The sequence below is a fragment of the Phialemonium atrogriseum genome (genome assembly GCF_030411735.1).
Source record: "Phialemonium atrogriseum strain 8032-3 unplaced genomic scaffold QBC33scaffold_1, whole genome shotgun sequence".
In the NCBI taxonomy this organism is placed as follows: Eukaryota; Fungi; Ascomycota; class Sordariomycetes; order Cephalothecales; family Cephalothecaceae; genus Phialemonium; species Phialemonium atrogriseum.
Genome location: NW_026848138.1, coordinates 1,479,390 through 1,501,221, shown reverse-complemented (window position 1 = coordinate 1,501,221; position 21,832 = coordinate 1,479,390). Strand labels below are relative to the sequence as shown.

Below are 21,832 nucleotides of genomic sequence, written 5' to 3'. Positions count from 1 at the left end.
CTCTGCGCATGACTGTGATGGATGACGATACCAGGCTCTGCTCTGCTCTGCTGGCGGCTGGAACAGGTTGCCAGCAGGGACAAAAAAAAAGCCACCTCTGGGATAAATGCTCTGTACCAAAATAGTGTAGGTTGCCCAAGACACACAGGAAGTATTGCTGAAGGGTCCTGCTGTGAGCCTATCCCCCCGTAGATAATTTTATCTCTCTGACATACCCTTGATCGACTTACATAGTATACTGAACACTCAGCCATAACAATGACTACCTTGATGGGCGGCGCATTATGCTGTTGCGCACCTTCTTCAGCAAGACCTACAGCACTGTGCCTTTATGCGGATGATGGCTGGCCCTGGATATTTGCGGCAGAATGCAGGTCGACGCAAAAGGCGAATGCGACACGGGGAATGCCGATATACCCTGGGAGATTTATTACGGGCGTACGCACACGCTGTAGGTCCAGCCTGCTTGCCCAAGCCAAAGTTGCAGGGAGAGAGCTCCCCTGCCGTCCGCCAAATTAGGTACCTAGGTACTTATCGAGAATGTTTCTCTCATCTTCTTCAAGAGTCTCGAGAGGGAGTTGAAAATTTTTCACATCAGCCACGAGTCCCTCCCTGATAGAACATGTGAGCCGCAAAAGAAAGCATTCGATCAGGGCAAGCCGAGAAGAGACCTGCTGCGTGTGATTGGCAAAACACATGATCGCTGCAGATGATGAGGCAGCAAACTAGTTGCTATGTAGTTAGGGCAAGACACAATGGCGATGGCGAGCTGCAAATGGCGAACCACGAAACCGAGATGTGGCTGCACTGGCTTGACTGGATGGCCTGTTTCGATTTGGTTGGCGCCATTGCTACCTAGTGTACGTAGTAGTGGCATCAATCAGGACAGGCCAAGCAGAAGCCTGGCCTCAGACCCACATGCCTGAGGTTGAGTCGTCGAGCATAAAAGCGGCCTAACCATATATGGTCAAGCCGCTCCATGACACCATCAGGTCATACTCCACTGTGTACGGCAACCCCCATGTCATGAGAAGATTTTTTTTTGCAACCCCCTCCTCTCCGCCCTCACCCTGGTCAGCTAGAATGGCGCTAACTTGGATTAGGACGACGAGTGCAGCTGCAGCTGCAAGCCCAACCCACACCCCTGTCTTAGCGGAGCTGGGGTCCTTCAGGTTGTGTGGGTTGTATGGTGCCAATGGTCATGGGTCTCTCTGCCCATCCTGGCTGCTGCTCACAACAAACGAGGCCAGGCTGCACCATCGACAAAATACATAAAACGCAGCCTGCCCCTGCTCCATCCGACCCTCGCTCGACCTCAGCTTGCCTGATCAGACTGCCTCGTCAAAAATCTACAATCCTTGGATGCAAGACTTGCACTGCTGGGGAACTCCACCCAGGATATGAGTCAATCGTCGACATTGTTATAATAATCCATCTTGCCCTCGCCCTCACGGCCTTGCCCAACCCATCCCTTCAACTTCTTCCTACTTCGCCCAGAGACCTTCTCGTTGACTATCGACTCGAACAAGCCTCGTCCTTCGCTTCTCGCTTCCTCCCAACAGCCTGACCAGATACCTTACCTCGGACACGAGCCCACGTCGACCTGCTCCCACCACACCACACACAGCATATACAAGCCACTGCTTGTCAAACCCCCATCAACATGTCTTTGGACTGGACACATCAGTTTTGCCTTGCCTGCGACAAGCAGACCGACGGAGCGACGTACTGTTCTCAGTCCTGTCGATTGGCCGACTACGAGAAGACGTCCTCGACGGCGAGTTCTGTGCCGAGCTCCCCAGCTTTCAAGAGCCCTTCCTTCGACTGGACCTTTTCCAACCCGATGACCACGAGCCGTGTGCTATATCTTCCTCCGGCCTATGACTTCAGCAACTCTCAACCATCAGGGACAGCTGCCCGTCGAGCCATGAGCTCTCGGACAGGGCAAAACCTGGGCCCGTCCAACCCGCTCCTCTCGCCCTCAACCTCTCATACCAGCCTTTGCTCGATGAAGAGTAGCTCTTCGACCGACTCGAACCAGTTGTCTGAAAGGGCAACACGGGAGCTTCAGGCCTATGCCCGCTCCTTCGATTCCCTGAGGCTCCAACGCAGGCGGTCATACTGAGAACCACGTCACTACTTCGACAAAACATTTTCCTTGTCAACCAAGCACTCCACTATACCCTCACATATCAGCCTGTCGTCTTCTCATACGGGCCATACACGACTCAACCCTACTCTCATTCAAACTCGGAACACACCTGGGACCGACTCTATTTTCTACGACTTTTGTATAAAAATGGCATAAGCGGAGCACAGCATCATAAAAAAGTTTTGGACGTCACTGGAGCTGGGTTTTATTTTGTTTTCCTTTGTTCATGGGCTTTTGCAGGAGGCGCAAGATTGGCCAATGGGTACGGCACTACATCTCGTGTGACTTAGACACACGTTCGGGGAAAATGTCATTTTGCTGTAAGCATCCGCGTCTGGCAGTTTGGATGGATTTATGGCATGGATACCACCAGCTTTCTCGAATCTGGTACTGGCATGGGACTGGGGACGGCGTTGGACATTGGAACAAGCGTCATGTGTACTACAACGCTCTGTTGGTACATGAGGACGATGACACGATTGGAACATCTGTATGATGGGGAATTTTCTCCCTGGAGGCTGGACAAGAACAAGAACCACTATTGATACAATGGCGTTCGAGCATTTGTAGCAATGTGTATAGAGTGAAGCGCCGCAATCCAACATGAAAACCCTGCTGGACTCTACTCTCTATCTTTTCTCATCACAGAGCCCAACAGTGAAATACCTATGATCATCAATGTCTGGGTGGGGACCACACAGTGGAATTCTTCTGGCTTGAGCCGGGAAAGTCCCCTGTTGCACATTCAGAAGCAACGAAATTGTCGCCGTTACAGAAATATGCCGGTCACAAATTTTTACTTTACCCCCTATGTACTACCTATGCAGAGAGAGGTGCCGGGCTCTACGTCCGGGCCCAACCGCTGGCAGCCCACGGGCATCAGACGGTCGGGGCCCGAAACGCGGGCCTCGAAGCGTATTTTTTGGGTGGGAGGGGCCCATGTCGCAAGCCAAAGACGAGTGGCCAAAACATGCAAAATTTTGTCAGACTGATGCCTAACTCCCTTGTGCGCCTAGGCGAAGGGAGTCATCTGTCTGGGATACTAGGGAATAGCTCAACGTCAAAGCTCACCCCAGACTCATCATCAACTAGTGCCCTCCAGAATAGCGCCTCGGCCCTCTTTCGGGCCAACATGGGATTTGCCTCTCCCCACCGGAAACGAAGATTGGCATTAACGTTAAATTCTCCTAAGGCCAATCAGGGGAGGCGAGGAACCGGGGCCGGCCGGGGGAAGCGTTGATGAGATGAAGGGAAAAAACTCTGCTCTTCGTGGTCCAGTAAAAATGGATTGCTATTTGCCACAGTTAGAGTGGCATACCCTGTTCAACAACTTCACACACACCCATTGCGTGCCTTGAATAGTGGATTGCGAAAATTTTGCCCGTCTTATTAACAGATTCTGAGACAGTCGGCCGCAATTTGCTCATTAGTCGCTTGAATTGCACAACGGTGCCTCCCAGCGACGGGAGCTTGTTTCAGCGAGAGGGGACAGCCACAACCAAAGCACAATGGGACAACCGGTGGGCCACAAATAGATCGCTAAAGGTTCAGAGACAGCAATAATACCACACATCACTCGCCACATATATGTACATACATATTAATGCTGCAACAGTACCTACCTCAAAGTCGGTCGTTGTGTAGCGTCATAGGTACTGTAGTATCAGACTCTGCTCTGATAACGCCATGGGGATGGTGGCTAAGGGTGTGATCCCCCCATCTTCCAGCGGTTCGCAAGAAATCTGCTCATACTGGCTTGATTAACTGCCCAAAGCACCAACCAAAGGCAACTTTAGGTGACGTCGATAAATCCACTCTGCGAAATGAAGCTGGATGACACATCGAGGAGATTGAGAGGGGCTTGTCAGGTTACACTAGTTCCTCGGTCCTGGCAGGTTTGTTCGGTTTCACTGCTACTTGAAACCTGCGAAGCCCAGCACTAGGTAATTGACGACGTGCAATATCGTGCCGGTCCCAGGGCGAATGACAACCATGACAACCCGTCCCTCTCAGGGCCCTGAGACATTACATAAGCCCAAAGGAGGCTCGCTATTCGCAGGGTTCCAATATATCGGATAATTTTTATATTCAATGATCTTCGAGTCTTCAGATTGACGGTCTATCGTTGGAGCTACCCTACCAAACAACAACACATCTCATCCCGTCTCCACAGCCCGTATGCGCGTATGCATTAATCAATGTGTGTGTCATCTTCCCAGCGACTCCTTCCCAGGGCGGCCGAACCAGACTTTGCCCTTGGGGTGTCTTCCCGGTAGGTTCCGCTGCCGTCATGCCATTTCAATCTGCAGCCCACTTCCGCATCTTGATCGCCCACGCCCGCCCGCCCGATCAACATTCCCTGGGGCGCAGACGACGTACGAGCAGGAAAGCCCTGCCGCCCGGCCAAGCCCGTCCGTACTGGTTAGATGGAACCAGCTCCATTTACGGAAGTATGTTGCCCGCCAAAAGAAAAGGACATGTCAGCACCAGAGAAGGCCCTATGTCCTTGGATCCTCTGTTTCTTTGGACGAAATGTTACCCATTCGGCTGCATTCCCTCTACACCCTTGCGAGGACCTTGCGAGGAGATTGCCTGCCGAACTGCCAGCGAGGGACAGGCTCCTTGTGGGCCTGTACACTTACTTGCAAGTTCTTTTCCATATTTTTCTTCGCCTTTCTTTTTCCCTTCCCTGCTTTTCGACTGAGAACGGTGGGTCGAAACGATCCTGATGCCACGCGAGCGTTATACTTGCCAATTGTAGGGCTCCACCTTGCCTCGACCTCGTGTCAGCTCGAGGCTCGCCCTACACATACCACAGTAGGCCTTGGGCAGGCAAGAGAGAGAGCTGCGGGTTCTTCAGCCTTTCCAGCCGTTCTCACTCAGGCATGTCCGACGCCTCAATTGCAGACGAAACATGACGGGCATGGTGCTTGTGCCTACGTGGCGGCCTCCTGGCTTTCTGGAATGTCAGCACTCCCCGTGGCAGCCTTTTGCACATTCCTCGCACCTGGCGCTGTGTCCCGCTTACTATATCCCTCTTGTTCCGGGGTCCTCATTGGCGACAAGCGGTTTCTGAAACCGATGTGGCAGACCCTGTGCACCCCGGGCTCGGAACTGCATGATTCGTTTGGTCAGACCGGTATGCAGCGACCCAAGTTACACGTCTCGCGAACCAATCTTGTGCCTCTAAGTGGGGAGGAATGTTCCGGATCGAAGCGATCATCGCTCTTCGCCTTGGTGGAAAGGGCTGACAACCTGTTTCGCAAACCTTCCAGAACATCCCATTCCAAGTGGAAGAAATATCTCCCCGGGAGATCTACGTGGACCCTCTACCAATTTTGAACCCGAGAATGGAATTGCAAGTTGGCAAAGACACCCTACTCAAAACGGAAGTGAACCCTGTGCATCCGTGTCTAGTCGTCCTGGCCACGGGACCTCCGATTGGGAACAACATTCCAGGACCAAGGCAGGCAGGACAGGAGCGAGAGCGGAGCCCAGCTGCGGGTGCCATTCGAAAGTCGGCTCTGGTGGAACTCGATCCATGGACCCAATGGTCCGAGGCACGGCTTGCAATCGTGTAGCACATTGGGCTCGATCTTGGCCTCGGACTGTTCTTTCGATAACTCGCCTCTAGGGTCTCGCCATCGAGTCCTATACTAGGTCAACGCCCCTAACGAGGTTCATAGGTAGAGGAGATGCCGAGGAGATATCTACTTTGCACTACTGTTTTGGCGACGGAGGAAACCTTGCGTCTTGGCCTCTCATCGGCCTCCGTAGTGGGGATTTGTCTTCTACTACTACAGTCCAAAGTGCACTAATTACGCTGACATCATCGAAGAATCTCGACCTATTATGCCGTCAGCAACGCCATTGCCATGGACTGCCAATTGAGGCCGGGCCTTTGTGGGGGGGCACTCAATAGGGATCGCAACGGTCTCCAAAACTCTGGTCGAGTCCTTTCACCAGCAACCCCAATTTCCAACCACACGTCCGGCTGGGCGGCGCAAAGCGTGTGTATCTCACTCGCCATGCGGAAGTTGTGTTCCACCTCCTTGTCGCTAAGGAGGTGCTTGTTGAAACCCGCGCTTGCCAAAGGGGGCCATACTGGAAGCTGAATAGCACGACCGCGATCCAGCATCTCGAGTATGAGGCCTGCTTCATCCCATAGTTGACCCCACAATGAGTAGGGCGCGATTCATCAGGATGACCGCCTTGTTTGACGGCCCCACCCCATCCGCAATGCGCTCGCCTTCCACGGGGCCGGAGACAATGCCCGCCGTAGTTGGTAGACGGCTTGGGCGTTGTGGAGCTTACACACATCCTGCGTCAGCATATCGAGCGGGGGTGCCGAAGACACTCCAGGCCTGCCCGCCCGGCGATGGTGTGTATGGCATGGGAATTGTCCGGCCGGAACTGTTGGATCGCGCTGTGGATGTGGTAGCCCGCTCATGGTGACCGCTCGCCGCCTCGTAGCGGGCTTGGCGTTGCCGGCTACGATCCGACCTCCGAGGAGACGTCCAGCAGGAGTATGTCCCTCGCCGTCAAGGTGCCGAAGTGCCGGCCCAGGGGGTTCATCCACATGAGTCTTGTGGGTCTGGAATGGGATCTAACTGCGAGTCAACCACGAGACGGACGTGCTAGAGACGGCGAGACATGAGACTTAGAAATGAACAGCTTTACCGGTTTGCAGACATGGCGGCCGGAAGCAAAAGGGGCGTAAGCGGGCCAAATCTGAGGAAAATAGTAGCAGCGATACATTGGAACCACTGCAGGGGCTCAGCAATTCCGCTTTGTGTGTTGGTTGGTGAGAACCGAGTTTGAAGAGCAGCAGATTTACTGCTAAGGAGCAAATGGCACCATGATCAAGAACGCAAAACTAACTCCTTGCTCATAAGTCCACTTCAGCCGTGAGATATTGAAAAGCTTATGCTTCTTGATAGTTGGATCACCCAGTTAATGTTCGAGTGATCTACAGGGTTTCCGGAGTGGGTCCTCCGACCGGGAGAGGTCCGACCCGGAAGAGATGTGACCTTGGGACCAATCGCGCAACTGTCTTTCTCTGCTGGAAGTAAACGTCCCAAGAACTCGGACGAGGTTCCTCGTCTGCGCATTCCTGTTTATACCATTCTAGCGCTTGAATCGCTTGTCCATGATCTCTCGCGGCTCTTGTAAGCTTCCGGAGACTTATGCCGACGTGTTATGTTCTAGCTAGGAAAACCTCTTTGGAGACCTTGAGGCTCGGGATAACCAATTTTATGATTCCATAGACCGTGAATTTGTCTTGGATACAACATGTTCGCCAGGAATAGACAATGTCACGGAGCAGAGCGAAAGATTGGACATTGGGCAGCTCAAGAGAGCACATCAAAGTTACCAATCAGATCTTTCAAATGCCCTGGATGGTGAACTCCCAGGGGTTTTCTATGACTGAATAACTCTGAAATTAGATGCATGACTAGCAAACAGACTGCAAGTCTGTTTTGAATGATGGCACAAGTGGAGGGTGGACTCTGTGGTAGCTTTGACCCTTCTTCAGCGAAAAGGTTGAGCGATATGGGCAATGAAGTGAGGAACGACCCCGGATCACTTGTATGAAGTACCTAGTTAAAATGTTTAAAATGTGGGATAAATATGCCCAAGAGGTTGTCGACTCTGTAATACTTACTAGTTGCAAGGCTGATGTCGATTCACAATGTGCAAAATAAGAGGTTCAGCCTCACCGCGGGGTAGTAAAAAGCACGGATAAACAATGCACCGTGGTACCTTAGCTCCAGGCCTTCGCACCCATGTCACAATTTCTAAGGTGAACTTTTCGAGCATCTCCAAGCATCCCACCCTGAAGTACTTGCAGCTCAGCAACTCTTCCGTGGCCAAATCTCAGTCTTGCCTCCAGTTTCCTCACCCTCTATAATACCCTGATCCTTGATATCTCCCTTTTTAGAAATTTATCCTTTGCCCTCTGGTGGCATTCGCGAACCTACCAGACACCATGCAGGCTCCAGTCTTGGTCATGAGTATGTTTACTTCTGTTGCCCTGTAGCTTGGCTGGTCATGATGGATCGCTAACATGACTGCCCAGACACCCAGGGTGGTGAGAGGCAGACCGGGAGGAAAGCTCAACTGTCGAACATTGCTGCGGCCAAAACGTATGCTTCTTACGCAACATCGCGTCTCTTAGAGCGGTAGCTAATAGGATACAGTGTCGCCGACATTATCAGATCATGCTTGGGGCCCAAGGCGATGTTGAAGATGCTCCTGGACCCCATGGGTGGCATTGTCCTTACCAATGATGGCCATGCCATCCTCCGAGAGATCGAGGTGTCTCACCCTGCCGCAAAGAGCATGATTGAGCTGAGCCGGACACAAGACGAGGAGGTGGGAGATGGCACGACGACAGTTATCATTCTAGGTATGTGGGAAGCATATTAATTCCTTCCTTCCAGGTGATGCTAACATGGACAGCCGGTGAAATACTTGCCCACGCCCTACCCCAACTAGAGCGAAACATCCACCCGGTCGTCATCATCTCTGCCTTCAAGCGCGCATTGAAGGATGCACTTGAGATTATCGAGGATATCTCCCTCCCCATCGATGTCAAGGACGATAAGGCCATGTTCAACCTGATCTCATCCTCTATCGGCACCAAGTTTGTCTCGAGATGGTCCGAGCTCATGTGCAGCTTGGCCCTGAATGCGGTGCGAACAGTGACGTGGGATACTGGCAACGGCAAGCGGGAAGTTGACATCAAGCGATATGCGCGTGTTGAGAAAGTTCCTGGCGGGGAGATCGAGGATAGCAGAGTCCTGGACGGTGTCATGTTGAACAAGGACATCACCCATCCTAAGATGCGACGGAGGATCGAGAACCCCAGAATCATTCTTTTGGACTGCACCCTCGAATACAAGAAAGGAGAGTCACAGACAAACATTGAGGTCACGAAGGAGGAAGACTGGAACCGCATCCTGCAGATTGAGGAGGAGCAGGTGAAGGCCATGTGCGACTCGATTCTCGCTCTGAACCCCGATCTTGTCATCACTGAGAAGGGAGTGTCTGGTAAGATCTGTAGAGCCTTCCAAGCTCGTGCATCCCATACTGACTGTCGCAGATCTTGCGCAACATTACCTGGTGAAAGCCAACGTGACTGCCCTTCGCCGTGTCCGCAAGACGGACAACAACAGGATAGCACGGGCCACAGGTGCTACTATCGTCAACCGGGTGGAGGACCTGCAAGAGTCCGACGTGGGCACCCAGTGCGGCCTCTTCGAGATTGAGAAGATTGGAGATGAATACTTCACCTTCCTCACCAAGTGCGAGTCTCCCAAGGCATGCACCATCCTCCTGAGAGGGCCCTCGAAGGACATCTTGAACGAGGTTGAGCGGAATCTTCAGGATGCCATGGGTGTAGCTCGCAACGTCATGTTCCACCCGAGACTATCACCAGGCGGAGGTGCAACTGAGATGGCCGTCTCGGTGAGACTTAACCAACTCGCCAAGAGTATCGAGGGCGTCCAGCAGTGGCCGTACAAGGCGGTGGCAGAGGCACTCGAGGTCATCCCAAGGACCCTGGTTCAGAATGCCGGTGCCACGCCCGTCCGAGTCTTGACCGAGCTGCGTGCCAAACACGCTGAGGGCAAGAGCACGTGGGGCATCAACGGCGACACCGGCGTGCCAGTAGACATGAAGACTTACGGAGTGTGGGAGCCCCAGGCCATCAAGGTCCAGAGTATGAAGACTGCAATTGAGGTAAGACTATTTCCTATCTATCACCGGCTTGTTTGCCAATCCAAGAAGGATGACGAAGCTGACACTATTCTAGGCCGCCTGTCTCCTGCTGAGAGTTGACGATATCTGCAGCGCTAAGAAGGCGCAGCCGGGAGTTGGGACTGGAGTCGGTGGCGGTGATGATTAGACGGTCTGCAAAGTCAGTTTCATGGGAATGTATGATGTCGTGACCCTAGCATACCCCCCTGTATTAAGGCAGCAGCAGCATTTTGCCATGGATGGATGGTAGATAAAAAAGTTTCCTCAAGGGCTGGAGCGTCAACTACGCAGTCATCATTTGTGGATATAATGGAAGTATCGCTGCCAGGTCGCAAAATCATTCTTCAGTCATCGTCGTGAATCAGAAGGCCTGGTGTATCAGTGGGAGCCGCCGCCCGCACTTCTGCGACGCTGCTCTCGTGGTTTGGCTCCGGGACAGCAGATCTTTGAGGCGCGCCGGCCGGATGACTGTCGCCCCGAGGCTTGAGCGACGATTTCCCGGGGGCTTCCTTTCCCTGGTCTCCTCCCCCTCCCTGCTCCTTGTTCTTCCGGAGCTTCAGCTTCTTCTCCCTCTTCTCGCGGTTCCTCCTCGTTCTCTCCGCGTCCCTGGCCGCGCGCTCCCTCTTGGCCTTCTCAAACTCGTCGTCCTCCCTCTCCCGCCGCACATCCTCGTCCATCTGCCGCAGGCGCTCGTACTCGCGCCGCCGGCTCGCCTTGTAGACGTGGAACTCGCCGCTGCCGGCGCCGGCGCTGGACCCTTGCACATTGGTGACGATCTCGGGCGGGGCGGCGAGGCGCGGCCGCGACTGGCCGCCGGCGCCCGGGATGCGTATCTCCTGGTCCGGCCGCGCGAAGAGGGCGTCCACGGTCTTGGCCTGCGCCGTCACCGGGGTCAGGGCGCGCTTCTTGACCGGGCGCTTCGAGCGCGGGTCGGCCGACGTGGGGATGCTTTCGGGGCCTTCGCCTGACATGCTTGGCTGGCTGGCTGGCTGGCTGGGGGCGTGTCCTTGTGGTAGTTGGCCTAGGATACGCGCCTGTGCACCACCCCCCGGATGTTCAGGAATTGGGGTTCGAGGTGGGACAGCAGGTGGCCGCCTCTCTGTTGACTTTTGACTTCGCGTCGGGGCTCACTGGCAGACAAGATGTTTAGTGCCAAACAAGGCTTCGAAGAATAGCCGCCGTTTCTCGGTTCGTATGCACAAGCTTGGTATGGATTGGATCGTTGGAGAGATAAAATTGTCCGGGTCAGCTGGGCACTGGCGCATGATGAAACGCCTGGCCCCATAAAAACCGCCAAGCCGCCCAGGCACCACCGCCTTGGGCACCTTGCCCCTCGTCGCCACTGATCGGGAGGGCTCTCGTCCAATCAACTGCCGGTTGGCAAGCATTGTGCCATGGGAATCTGGCCAGGGCGATAAGAAATCGCTTCTTTTTGGCAGAAATGCGGCCATTGCCTTGGTAAAGGAGAAAAATGCCCGATTGCTGCCGAATAGAAACCTCCCGAGAACCTGACCAACATACACATCTCGTACGAGCCATTGTCCCAGCCTGACGTCCCAAGCACTCTAGCAGGCAAACAGGCGCCAAGGATACCCAGCGACGGTGCATGTGACCTTCGTTTGTCACCTCTCTCTATTAGTCACAGGCAAGATACTTAGGTGCTTAATATAAACGCCTCCCATGGGCCTGAACGATCAACTGAGTAAAGACGAGCAAACTAGGTTACCGACTTAAAAGTCATTCTACTTCCGGAGTTGCTTGTCATTGTGCGATCGATTGCTTTGAAGTATCTTGCCCGCAATTCACCCTCTATAATCCTGACCCTCTTCGCTGCCCAAGACTTGGTAGCAGTCATCCCATTCTACATCCGATCATGGCGAAGCCAAGGCTTCTCATTCTGATCCGACATGCCCAGTCTGAAGGAAATAGTACGTCTAACCATGATGCAGAACTCCTTAGCTTCCATCGTCCTGCCATGGGAAAGGGACCCTGACCGTGACTAACTACTCCTCCGCCGGCAGAAAATAGGGAGATACACCAGACCATCCCCGACCACCGAGTGAAGTTGACACAGGAGGGATGGCAGCAAGCATACGAGGCTGGCCGCCGGCTGCGGGCCATGCTCCGAGCCGACGATACGCTACACTTCTTCACTAGTCCGTACCGTAGGACGCGCGAGACTACAGAAGGCATCCTGGCGACCCTGACAGCGGACCAGCCCGAGCCCAGTCCTTTCAAGCGAAACAACATCAAGGTATACGAGGAGCCGCGCCTGCGGGAGCAGGACTTTGGCAACTTCCAACCTTGCAGTGCCGAGATGGAGCGCATGTGGCAGGAGCGCGCAGACTACGGCCACTTCTTCTACCGCATCCCCAGCGGCGAGAGCGCTGCCGATGCCTACGACCGTGTCAGCGGCTTTAACGAGAGCCTGTGGCGGCAGTTTGGCGAGGACGACTTTGCCAGCGTATGCGTGCTCGGTAGGTAGCAGAGCATCCCAATGGTTACTGCTTCGAGTTAAGAGAGGCCTTCAGCTGACCATGACGAACCATTCTGCAGTCACCCACGGCCTCATGTCCCGCGTCTTCCTCATGAAGTGGTACCACTTCAGCGTCGAATACTTCGAGGACCTCCGGAACGTCAACCACTGCGAATTCCTCATCATGCGCAAAGAGGAGAGCGGCAAGTACATACTCGAGAATAATCTGCGAACGTGGTCCGAGCTACGGCGGGAGAGCGCGCTCCTGGAGGCCAAGGAGAAGGGGGAGGACAAGGACAAGGACAAGGAAGCAGCAAAGAGAAACGGAACCAGTAAGGACAGCTCCAAGCTAGTCAAGGCCCATTCATCTGCTGCTTCTCCCCGCGTCGAGCCCCGTCGACGATGGGGCGGCTGCCCCAATGGTTGCAATCACGATCAAACCTTCAAGATCCGCCAGACGCTGGCTGACCTGGTGAAGAGCGACAGCATCACCTCTAGCCACGAAACCAGCAGTGGCGCGGCAGTGACGACGGCGGGGGCGACGAACACCACTACCCCCCTCACCATCACCACCAGCGGCGGGCACGCTAACCACGACCCCAGCATCCCCAACCCGTCCTTCAACGGCAACGGCAACTCCACCACCATCGCCAAGCGCCGCCCGGCCGCCCGGCGGTACCAGTCCCAGAACGGCGACGCCGAGCCGACCGAGGAAGCGGGCCCGCAGATCGACGTGACCAAGGCCCGCGACGAGATCGTCTCCTCGCCCGACGGCACGCCGTCCTTCATCTCGGTCGAGGACCGGCTGCGCGCCCACGAGCGGAGCCCCCCGTTCCCGCCGCCGCAGCCGCTCCTGCACCACGTCGGCCGCGACTTTGGCGGCACGTACAGCGGCCACAACAGCGTGGCCGCCAGCGACGCCGACGCCGACACGTCCGAGGACGGCGCCGGCGCCGGCGCAGGCCGGCGCAGGCGCGTGGCCCGGCCCAAGGCGGCGGCGGTATCGGTATCGGGCTTCCTCGCGCCCGACAGCGACGACGCCCGTGGTATCTCGCACCGCCACCACCCGCACCATCACCACCACCGCGACCGGAGCGGCATGGGCCGCGGGACCAGGGCGAACAGGCTGGGCGATGCGCCCCACAGCAGCTGTCGCAGTAGCAGTAGCAGCAGCAGCAGCAGCAGCAGCAGCAGCAGCAGCGACGCGGAGCCGGAACCCGAGCCCGAGGCCGACGGGGAGCCCGAGCCCGAGCCCGAGCCCGAGGACGAGCTCGCCAAGCAGGAGAGGGAGGATAGGAGCATCCAGGGGAGCGTGTATTGAGGCCCCCTGTGCAGTGCGTGCCTGACACCCCGCACTCCCGGTTTCACGCAATATGCCTTCCCTCCGTCTCGGGGGACAAGAGGGAGGTGGCGGAAGAGTGTTCTGTCCCTAAAACGGAATGGATTTAGTTGATTTGGCGGCACGGGGTCTTTTCCCCTGGCTTGGAAGGACCTTTACGAATAAGAACGAGCATGAAAGGGGTTCGGCGGGGTTTAAAATAAAATAAAATAAAATAAAAAAAGGTGGGTGTATCCTTGAGAAGTACAGGTTATTTCTCTTGATGATGGTACGGTCTCCTTTTTTTGCTCCAGAGTTTCTCATTTTTTTTTTCCATTTTTTCCCATGGGAGATTCGGGTCATGCGACTTGGTGGATGGATCAAGCCTCGCTTTTTGTTTTTGTGGAGGATATACCTAAGATTGTTTTTTCGTGACTGAAAAAAAGAGTTCCGTCTTCTGGGGAGAGAGTAATGGTTGACAGGAGGAGGAGGGCGAGGAGTTGGCTTGCTTCTGGGCCTGTTGAACTGCTCGGCCAGGGGCTCCGGGCAAAACAGCCCCGTCAACTCGGTTGGGAAATGAGAAACTACACTGAGTTTGACAAGCGTTCTATTATGCTTGCGCTTTTGACTATCCCATTCTGCGTACTGCTGAAGCGTGGGTTGATACAGGATATAGACTGGTCTTACTCGACAAAGAATAGGGACGATAATAGGAATGATAAAAGACTGTTGTCCATCATATATGCCCGCCTCTTGATTCATATGTTTCATACATATATAAAACTCGAGGTCCTATATCCCGAAAGTATGCGATCCCCCCAGCCCTTGCGAGAGCGTCATATCCAATGCCAAAACAATACAAGCTACGCTCAGAAATATATCCCGGACTCCGCAGCCCGGCAAGCCCATTGCAAAGGTCCCATCCAGGACCATGCCGTTTCCCCTACAGTGCCTTTCCCAGAGAATTTCATATTAACCTAGTCGTAGGTGGGTATCCCACACCCGGCGCAAAACCCGAACGAGTCTTCCATAGCATGTCGTAATAGTAAGAACCAGCTCTGTCTATTTGGGCATAATTCACTCCCTCCCTCTATACCCCCCTCCTCTTCATCACTTCTCTCCATCATCGTAGAAGTGTCATGTATCAACCACCACCACTACCACACACTTATCGGCGTGACTTCCTGGCAGACGGTCTAAGTCGCTGTGATTGCTGTCTCTGCAAGTGACTTATAAGAAGCAAAGCTTGAAATAGGGCGATGAACACCAGCCGTCCATCGGCGAATGTGCACTACCTAGTGATCCCGCTCCCTCGGGGAAACGATGCTCGTAATCAGAAAAAGAAAAGTAAAAAGAATGAGAAGAAAATCCGCTTGATAGAAATGAAGGGAGATTTGGAAACGCTGATGATGTTGATGATGGGCGTTCAAGAATGGATTATGTGGTATGCCCGCTTTTTGAACTTATTTTCCACCTTGGAAGAACTTGGACAACGCAGTGCTAAGTTGGATGAAATCGACGGGCTTGGTGACGTAGTCGCTGAAGCCCGCGGCGATGCACTTCTCCTGGACGTCTGACATGACGTTGGCCGACAGTGCGACGATGGGCATGTCGGGGTACCCATTCGACGCCTCCCAGTCTCGAATCTCGCGGCACGCTTGGTAGCCGTCCTTTCGAGGCATGTGGAGATCGCACTACAATGCCAATACGCGTCAGCCAGGGCCGCACGAGGAGAGAGAGAAAAAGGGGCAGCGGGTGGGGGGGAGGTTTCGACCTACCAGTATCAGGGAATAGCAGCCGTGTGGCTGCGAGAAGACCTTCTCGGTGCATTCGACGCCATCAGCCGCCACCTCGACTTGGACGCCGACCTTCTTGAGGTACTTTTGGAGCACCTTCTGGTTTACCAGGTTGTCCTCGACAACGAGCACCTTGTATCCCTTGTTGCCCATTCTCTTCTCGACCTCGATGTAGCTCTGCTTCTGATGTTCCACGATCCGCTGCGCCGTGGATCGGTTCCTGTCGATGCTGAGGTCACGTTCCTTGCCCGGGTCGAAGATGACGGCGAACCGAGATGGCTTCACCGGCTTGTAAATGTAAGTCACCTCCTTTTCCGACAACAGCTCTTCGTATCGGGTATTGGCAACCAGCTTCGTTACCGCCTGCCTCTGCACCGAGTCGGTTAGGATGAGGATCGTAGTCTTGCCAACCATGCCCGACTTTACGACTTGATCCATCAATGCGATGATTTCTTCGGGCGACGGCAGGTTGACGACTATGTGTGTGAACATGACTGGATCGTCGCCTCCAGTAAAGGCCTTGGATTCTTCGATGGACGAGAGAGCCGTGATCTGATGGGGGATGTCTTTGGGCAACGTCATCTCGATGTGCTTGGTTGTAGCTTCCCTACTGTGCGACTGCGGACATATTATGAGGATCGAGTACATTAGCGGCCGGAAGTCTCCGACGATGCCAGGTGGCTGAAGTGCACCAGCGAAGTGTGCCACTTCAGAGGCTATTCTTTCCGACGGCATCTCCAGCTTCATCTGCGAGAGGTCCTGCCCGCTGGCCCTAGCTGCTGCGCTGAAGCGCACCAGGCCGGCATTGACTGGAGACATGGAGGACCGTCCCGTTGTCTGCGTCCTGCCAGAGTTCACCGACGGATCTGAGCAGCTGCTCGAGGTCAGGGTCGGAGATACAAACTCTGGGTCCGTTGATGGACTGGTGGTGGCTGGAGATTGTCGAATGACTCTGTTTGAAGGGAAGTGCTTAAAGTCGCGAGGAATGTCGTCATGTGGTGTTTTGGGAGCTTGCTCGCCGCGAGGACTCGACGGCGCCTCGGGATGATCCAAGTCGGTCGGGAGGCCAAAACGGGCCGTGAAGGTGAAGGTCGAACCTTTCCCAGGAACGGCAGTACCATCCATTCTCCCACCGTGCAGCTCTACGAGCTGCCGTGAAATGACGAGACCCAAGCCGCTTCCTCCGTATTGTCGAGTGCTACTGCCATCAATTTGGCTGAAAGGCTTGAAGATCAGCTCGGCCTCCTTCTCTGTGAAGCCCCGGCCCGTATCGACAATGGAGAACTGGAGCATGATCTCATCGTCCCGGAGAGACTCATCCTCAGGAGTAAAGACCTTGCACATGCTGAAAACCTCTCCCTGACTCGTGAACTTGATGGCGTTCCCAATGACGTTGAGGAGGATTTGGCGGATGCGAACCCTGTCACCCTTGACCCAAGCCGGAACGTCTTCCTCGACGACATAGTTTAGCTCCAGTCGTTTGGCGATGGCCATGGTGGATACAAGCTCGTTCACGTCTTCGATTAGGGACCGAGTGTGGAACCATTCGTGGCTGAGTTTCATCATGCCAGCGTCTACCTTGGAGAGGTCAAGGATGTCGTTGATGATCATCAACAGGCTGTTGGCGCTGGTTTGGATCGTGTTGGTATAGTCCCTCTGCTCCTCATTCAGGGTCGTATCCTGCAGGAAGCTAACCATGCCGGATATGCCGACAAGGGGCGTGCGGATCTCGTGTGACATGTTGCTGAGGAATCTGCCCTTGGACTCCATTGCTTCCTTGAGCTTGGCCTCGAGGAGCTTGTGGTCATTGATATCAGTTGCGGACCCAAAGTAGGAGCTGGCCCCGTTCCCAAAGTCGACGTTGTCGATCTCGACGCATCTGATCAAGTGCCACCGGTACTCGTCGACCTTTGATCGCAGCCTAATCTCGGTCGTGTACGAGAGCCGCCCATTGCTGTCGGTTGCGACCTTGATGACGCCTTGTTTGGCCAGCTCCGTGAGATTGGCGCTCGGCAGTTCATAGACGGAACCGCTGCTGGAGCTGTTATTTCTCGAGAGGGCCTGATGGACACCCCGCATGTTGGACTCGGGATTGGCGTAAGAATTAACGGGTACAGCCGCCGACGCCGCCGGTCCGCTCGGTGTTGACGGCGGCCGTGCCTCGCTTCTCAGCTCGCTCTGGGGCATCGGCGTCGGCGGCCGATCGATCGGAATGCGACACTTTGCAAGATCCTCCGGGTGGACGTAGTCCATAAAGCCCAAGCCCAAGGCATCGTCAAAGCTCTGGCCAGTGTATGACAGCCATTGTTCGTTGGCGAACGTTATGCCCTCGTCCTCAGTGGCAGTGAAGATGATCTGGGGAATCAGGTTGGCGAGTAACCTGTGCTTAGCTTCCGACGCCTCGATCTCCTCCTTCCGGGCAGCTCTGAGTTCGGCAATGTGCTGGTCGTGGATGTCCATGTACGATCCGAGGAACTGAATGATAACACCCCGTTTGTCTTTGGAGGCAACAGCCCGGGCGTAGAACCACCTGTATGCGCCATCGAAGCGGCGAATACGCACAGTCCGCGAGAACTGCTCTCCACTTCGGACGGAATGGCTCCAGGCACGGAGGTATTCTTCTCGATCGTCGGGATGGATGCTCCCCCACGGGTCTGCTGCCAAGTCCCCGGAAGTCTGTCCGCGATACGTGAGGAATCTGCTGTTGACCCATAGGATCTCGCCAGTCTGCGGCAGAGCCACGAAAACGTGGGCCGGGAGAGAATCCAGAATGAGACTCTTCAATCTGTCCGACGGAGGCGTCATCTCCGGTTGTGCAGCCGCAACCGAACCACCTCGAGACGACGCTGCCGGCCGAGAGATGGGTTTGCTCCCAATCGTAGAACTTGGTGGAAGAGATTGGAAGGTTGTGGCAAAGTCGGCACCGTAAGAATGAAGCTGCGTATGGCGGCGCTGAGAGGTGGGCGTGGAAATGGCCGTCCTCTTCTGAGCTTCACCAGCAACTGCCCGACCACTCCCGTTCTGTGGCGCTTCATCCTTTGCCTCTGTTTGTTCTTTTGCGTCTGTCGTCGTCGACACACTGCGCTGATGTGATCGTGGGATGCCAGCAGACGGGGGGCGCTCGTCCGAGTGTGTCCCTCCGCCGCCGCCACCGTCACCCCCGGCCTGGCCATCAGACACGGCAGGGCCAGGTATGACAGGGGTATGGAGTTGGGTCTTCCCGCTGGAATTGCGCAACAATGACTTCTTCTCAGCGCTTGAGCTCTCCTTGGAATTCCTCCCTATTGGCTGTGGGGTGCTGCTTAACCCTGGTTTGGGTTTCGTGCTGAAATAGCTATCCCCACTAGCCGGTGCCGGACTGGACGCCGAAAGCCGATTGTCCATGACGAAGCCGAGCGCTGCTGGGTCCCAGCATGGAGTATCAAAGGGGGATCCGATAGTGCCGCGGGATGGAGCAGAGTCACTGGGACTGGTGATACTGCCACCAAGAGGATCGCGGGACAAGGGGTCTTCGGACGGCATATATCCCAAGGTTGCCAGCGCCGTCGGGTCGGCCAAAATTCGTCCATCGTGGCCAACCGCCCCAAAGCCTGAAGGATGTGGTCTGCGCTTTTGGAGGCCGTTCAGCTCGACCTCCAGATTAGTGTAGTGGCGGCAGAGCGAAAACGAGGTCGCGAGATGGGGAGCTAGCTGGTCTAGGGATTGGTGAAGATTCGACGGATATGGTATTATCGGGCTCAGGATTGAGAGAATGGCTATGGGAGCCTGCTTTTGCTCAAGGGGCGACAGCTGCGGCGCTGCTGAACCCCCGGACTCTTCAGTTCTCGACTCAGATGTCCCCTTTGAGTACTTCTGTTCCAAAAGGGTGTTGTCGAGTTTGAAGGAGGGGTTCAGTTTCGAGAGAAGGACGTGCGTCAAGGGGATGTGCAAGACAGTCCAGGAATTGTCGACTCCGATAGCCTCTGGAGGGACCATGGTTGAGTAATCCTCCGGGCCCGAAGAGGGGTTGAAAGACTCCTCGTCGACCATGGCATCGGTGAAGAATGGGTTCTCTGTCGGATCGGCCCGAACAGCCGGGGACGGAGCCGGTGATTGCGACCATGGCGATGGTGGTGCTTGCTCAAATTCCTCGAATTTGGGCATCGGGGGGAGAGGATCTTCATGTTCGATTTTGGCCGCTATTCCAGCTGCTTTCTTCTTCTCGCCAGCCTGGGATTTCATTCCGCGGCCAGAAGAAACCGGGTTGCTGCTCTCAAACAGGGGGAGAATGCCTGACACCGACTCGGGCCGATATTTCCCAGCTTTTTTCCTCATCGCTTCCGGGGAAAGTTGGTTCCGAGAGGCCGGGTTGCTCTCAGAGGGATTGTCCTTGGAACTGGGATTGAGGTAGGGATAATTCCTTGTCAGCGCAATCACCCGCCCGCGCTCGAGCACACGCATGACGCCGTTGTGGTCGATAAGCGGGTCTGCTTCGTAGTCAAGGGCCTGCAGCACGTTGAGCACCTTGCCTCGGTCTTGTCCCGGTGATGCGAAAGGAGCATCCCAGCTTGCTATGTCCTGTTGTCCCTCGAGCGCGTCGTGCTCCTCCAACGCCTTCCTGTTCAACCCCTGAAGTTGATCCTCGCCGCCGTCGCCATCATCGTCACCGTCCTCGGAGGCTTCCTCCTGTCTGAGAGATGACGCAGGGTAGGAGCTCTTGCTCCTCGAAGGAAGATTCGGGCGACGATTAGCCGAACTCCTCTCTCTAGGAGTAGTCTTCTTCTTTTCTTCGTACGATGTGAACGAGTGCCTGCTTTGCAATCCCGGGCGTATTGCGCCTTTTTTCTTCGCTGGCTCGTCGGCTTGTGACTTGGCCTCGGAGAAACCATCGTTGCTGCTGACATTGAAGCTCGAACCTCTCGCTAAATAGCCAATACTTAGATCGTCCTGGTGAGGGTTGTAGGTCGCCTTCTGCCCCCAGGGCACGTTCTCGATATCGGTCGAGTCTGCGGGGATGGCCAAGGTGATTCGCTCGGCTTTGTAGACGTCGGTCATTATTTGCACAACCGTGTTCCACCATGCATCCAGCCCGGGCTCGGCAGATAGCATTAAAGTCAAATCATAGAGGTTGGGGCTGGGAAGTTCGCATCGGGCGCCGGCTTGTGCGTACCGGTCGGCCGGGAACGACATGGTTGAGCTCGGCGCCGAACGGTCGGACAGCACTTTGCCGTGTAGACGAGGGTCCTCGAAAGGGACATTGTGACAGGCGGGAGGCAGTGTTGCCGAGGATAATGAGTTGTGGGAGAGGTGGCCTGGCGGATGGCCAGAACCTGGTGTCGTCATATGTGGAAACGAATAGGAGTTTCCGGCTAACAGGCCAGGAACTGTGCCGCCCCTGAGGGTGTTTCCCGACCCGGTCGAGATACTTGTCTGTTCGGAAGATGACGCTGGCGATATGTTGGTCTCATCCTGAGCGGCGGGAGGAGAGATCATCGTGGCGTTGGCCGGCGGGTTTCCCCCTCTTGCAGAGACTTCTCTCCTCTCTATATCCCGTGCCAAACACTCCCGGTATCGATTCAGTTGCTTCTGGGTATCTGCTGGATCCACCTCTTTCGGTTCTGTCCCTTGATGGGGCCCATCGTCTGGTTTTATCCCCCCCGGTATTTGGATGCCGTTGCCAGGCGAGTCTGAGTCGCCGTCCACCAGCGTTTCCTGATTGGGCCAGGTGGGCTGGCTAGCAGTGCCAACAATCCCTTGACTGTCACTGAAGTTGACCGATCTCTGCGATGCTTTTAGTCCGGGTGCAGGCGCATTTAACGGCGGCCCAGGCCCAGCCCCCGCCCCCGACGTGTCCGGCATTAGGGCTCGTACGTCAAACCAGTGCTCTGGTGACCGATTCAAAGCATCGTCAAATCCGTGCGACTTCGCGAGATCGCTGTGCTTATCCAGCAGCCGCACCGTCGTTGGGCCAGTTTCTTGTCGCTGTGGAGCGGGTTGGTGGGAGGAAACGCCTACTTGGTCCTCTCGCGTTTGCGAACTTGGCATTCCTCATTCGGAAACCCGTCGTGAGGGCGTCAGAAAGAGTCCGGGTTTGGAATCGACGAGATGGTGATCAGATGCAATGAATGCCGCGCAGCGAAACCTAGCTCGTCGCAGAGGGACAACGCGGGAGGCGTGATGGAGGAGGTGGCGGCCACAAAACTGACAGGGGCAAGACCAGTGTGCAGGTTTTTGGAGAACGGAGTGTGTTGGTGGAGATGGTGTCCCCGATAATCTAGTTCCCGCGTAGTGCTTGGCCAGGCACTATGACGTTACAGCTCGCAAGGCGATGTCTTGCCTAACGACCCCTG

General features: G+C 55.3%; 6 protein-coding genes across 6 annotated transcripts; 4 read left to right on the top strand and 2 right to left on the bottom strand.

Annotated features, from left to right (window-relative positions):
- Positions 1-1,318: 1,318 nt before the first annotated feature.
- Positions 1,319-2,488, top strand: QBC33DRAFT_19082 (uncharacterized protein). Its single transcript, XM_060422519.1, has 2 exons — positions 1,319-2,302; positions 2,333-2,488. Exon 1 carries the CDS (start codon positions 1,664-1,666, stop codon positions 2,123-2,125), a length of 462 nt encoding a protein of 153 aa, XP_060288813.1. The 5' UTR covers positions 1,319-1,663; the 3' UTR covers positions 2,126-2,302; positions 2,333-2,488.
- Positions 2,489-5,116: 2,628 nt separating this feature from the next.
- QBC33DRAFT_510449 (uncharacterized protein) lies at positions 5,117-5,733 on the top strand (the record flags this gene model as incomplete). The annotated part of the gene is made up of 2 exons (XM_060425770.1): positions 5,117-5,291; positions 5,570-5,733. 2 exons carry the CDS (start codon positions 5,117-5,119, stop codon positions 5,731-5,733), a joined length of 339 nt encoding a protein of 112 aa, XP_060288812.1.
- Positions 5,734-8,141: 2,408 nt separating this feature from the next.
- Positions 8,142-10,061, top strand: QBC33DRAFT_442467 (T-complex protein 1 subunit gamma; the record flags this gene model as incomplete). Its single annotated transcript, XM_060424187.1, has 6 exons — positions 8,142-8,166; positions 8,232-8,298; positions 8,353-8,561; positions 8,615-9,205; positions 9,258-9,895; positions 9,969-10,061. The coding sequence occupies 6 exons, from the start codon at positions 8,142-8,144 to the stop codon at positions 10,059-10,061; spliced, it is 1,623 nt and encodes a 540-aa protein (XP_060288811.1).
- On the bottom strand, positions 9,846-11,128 carry QBC33DRAFT_521850 (putative DUF1168 domain protein). The gene has a single exon (XM_060426489.1). The coding sequence runs from the start codon at positions 10,882-10,884 to the stop codon at positions 10,258-10,260; it is 627 nt and encodes a 208-aa protein (XP_060288810.1). The 5' UTR covers positions 10,885-11,128; the 3' UTR covers positions 9,846-10,257.
- A 658-nt stretch (positions 11,129-11,786) lies between these two features.
- QBC33DRAFT_510446 (histidine phosphatase superfamily) lies at positions 11,787-13,710 on the top strand (the record flags this gene model as incomplete). Its single annotated transcript, XM_060425769.1, has 3 exons — positions 11,787-11,841; positions 11,935-12,390; positions 12,470-13,710. 3 exons carry the CDS (start codon positions 11,787-11,789, stop codon positions 13,708-13,710), a joined length of 1,752 nt encoding a protein of 583 aa, XP_060288809.1.
- Positions 13,711-14,722: 1,012 nt separating this feature from the next.
- Positions 14,723-21,341, bottom strand: QBC33DRAFT_583628 (uncharacterized protein; the record flags this gene model as incomplete). Its single annotated transcript, XM_060431381.1, has 2 exons — positions 14,723-15,401; positions 15,486-21,341. 2 exons carry the CDS (start codon positions 21,339-21,341, stop codon positions 15,171-15,173), a joined length of 6,087 nt encoding a protein of 2,028 aa, XP_060288808.1. The 3' UTR covers positions 14,723-15,170.
- Positions 21,342-21,832: the final 491 nt, after the last annotated feature.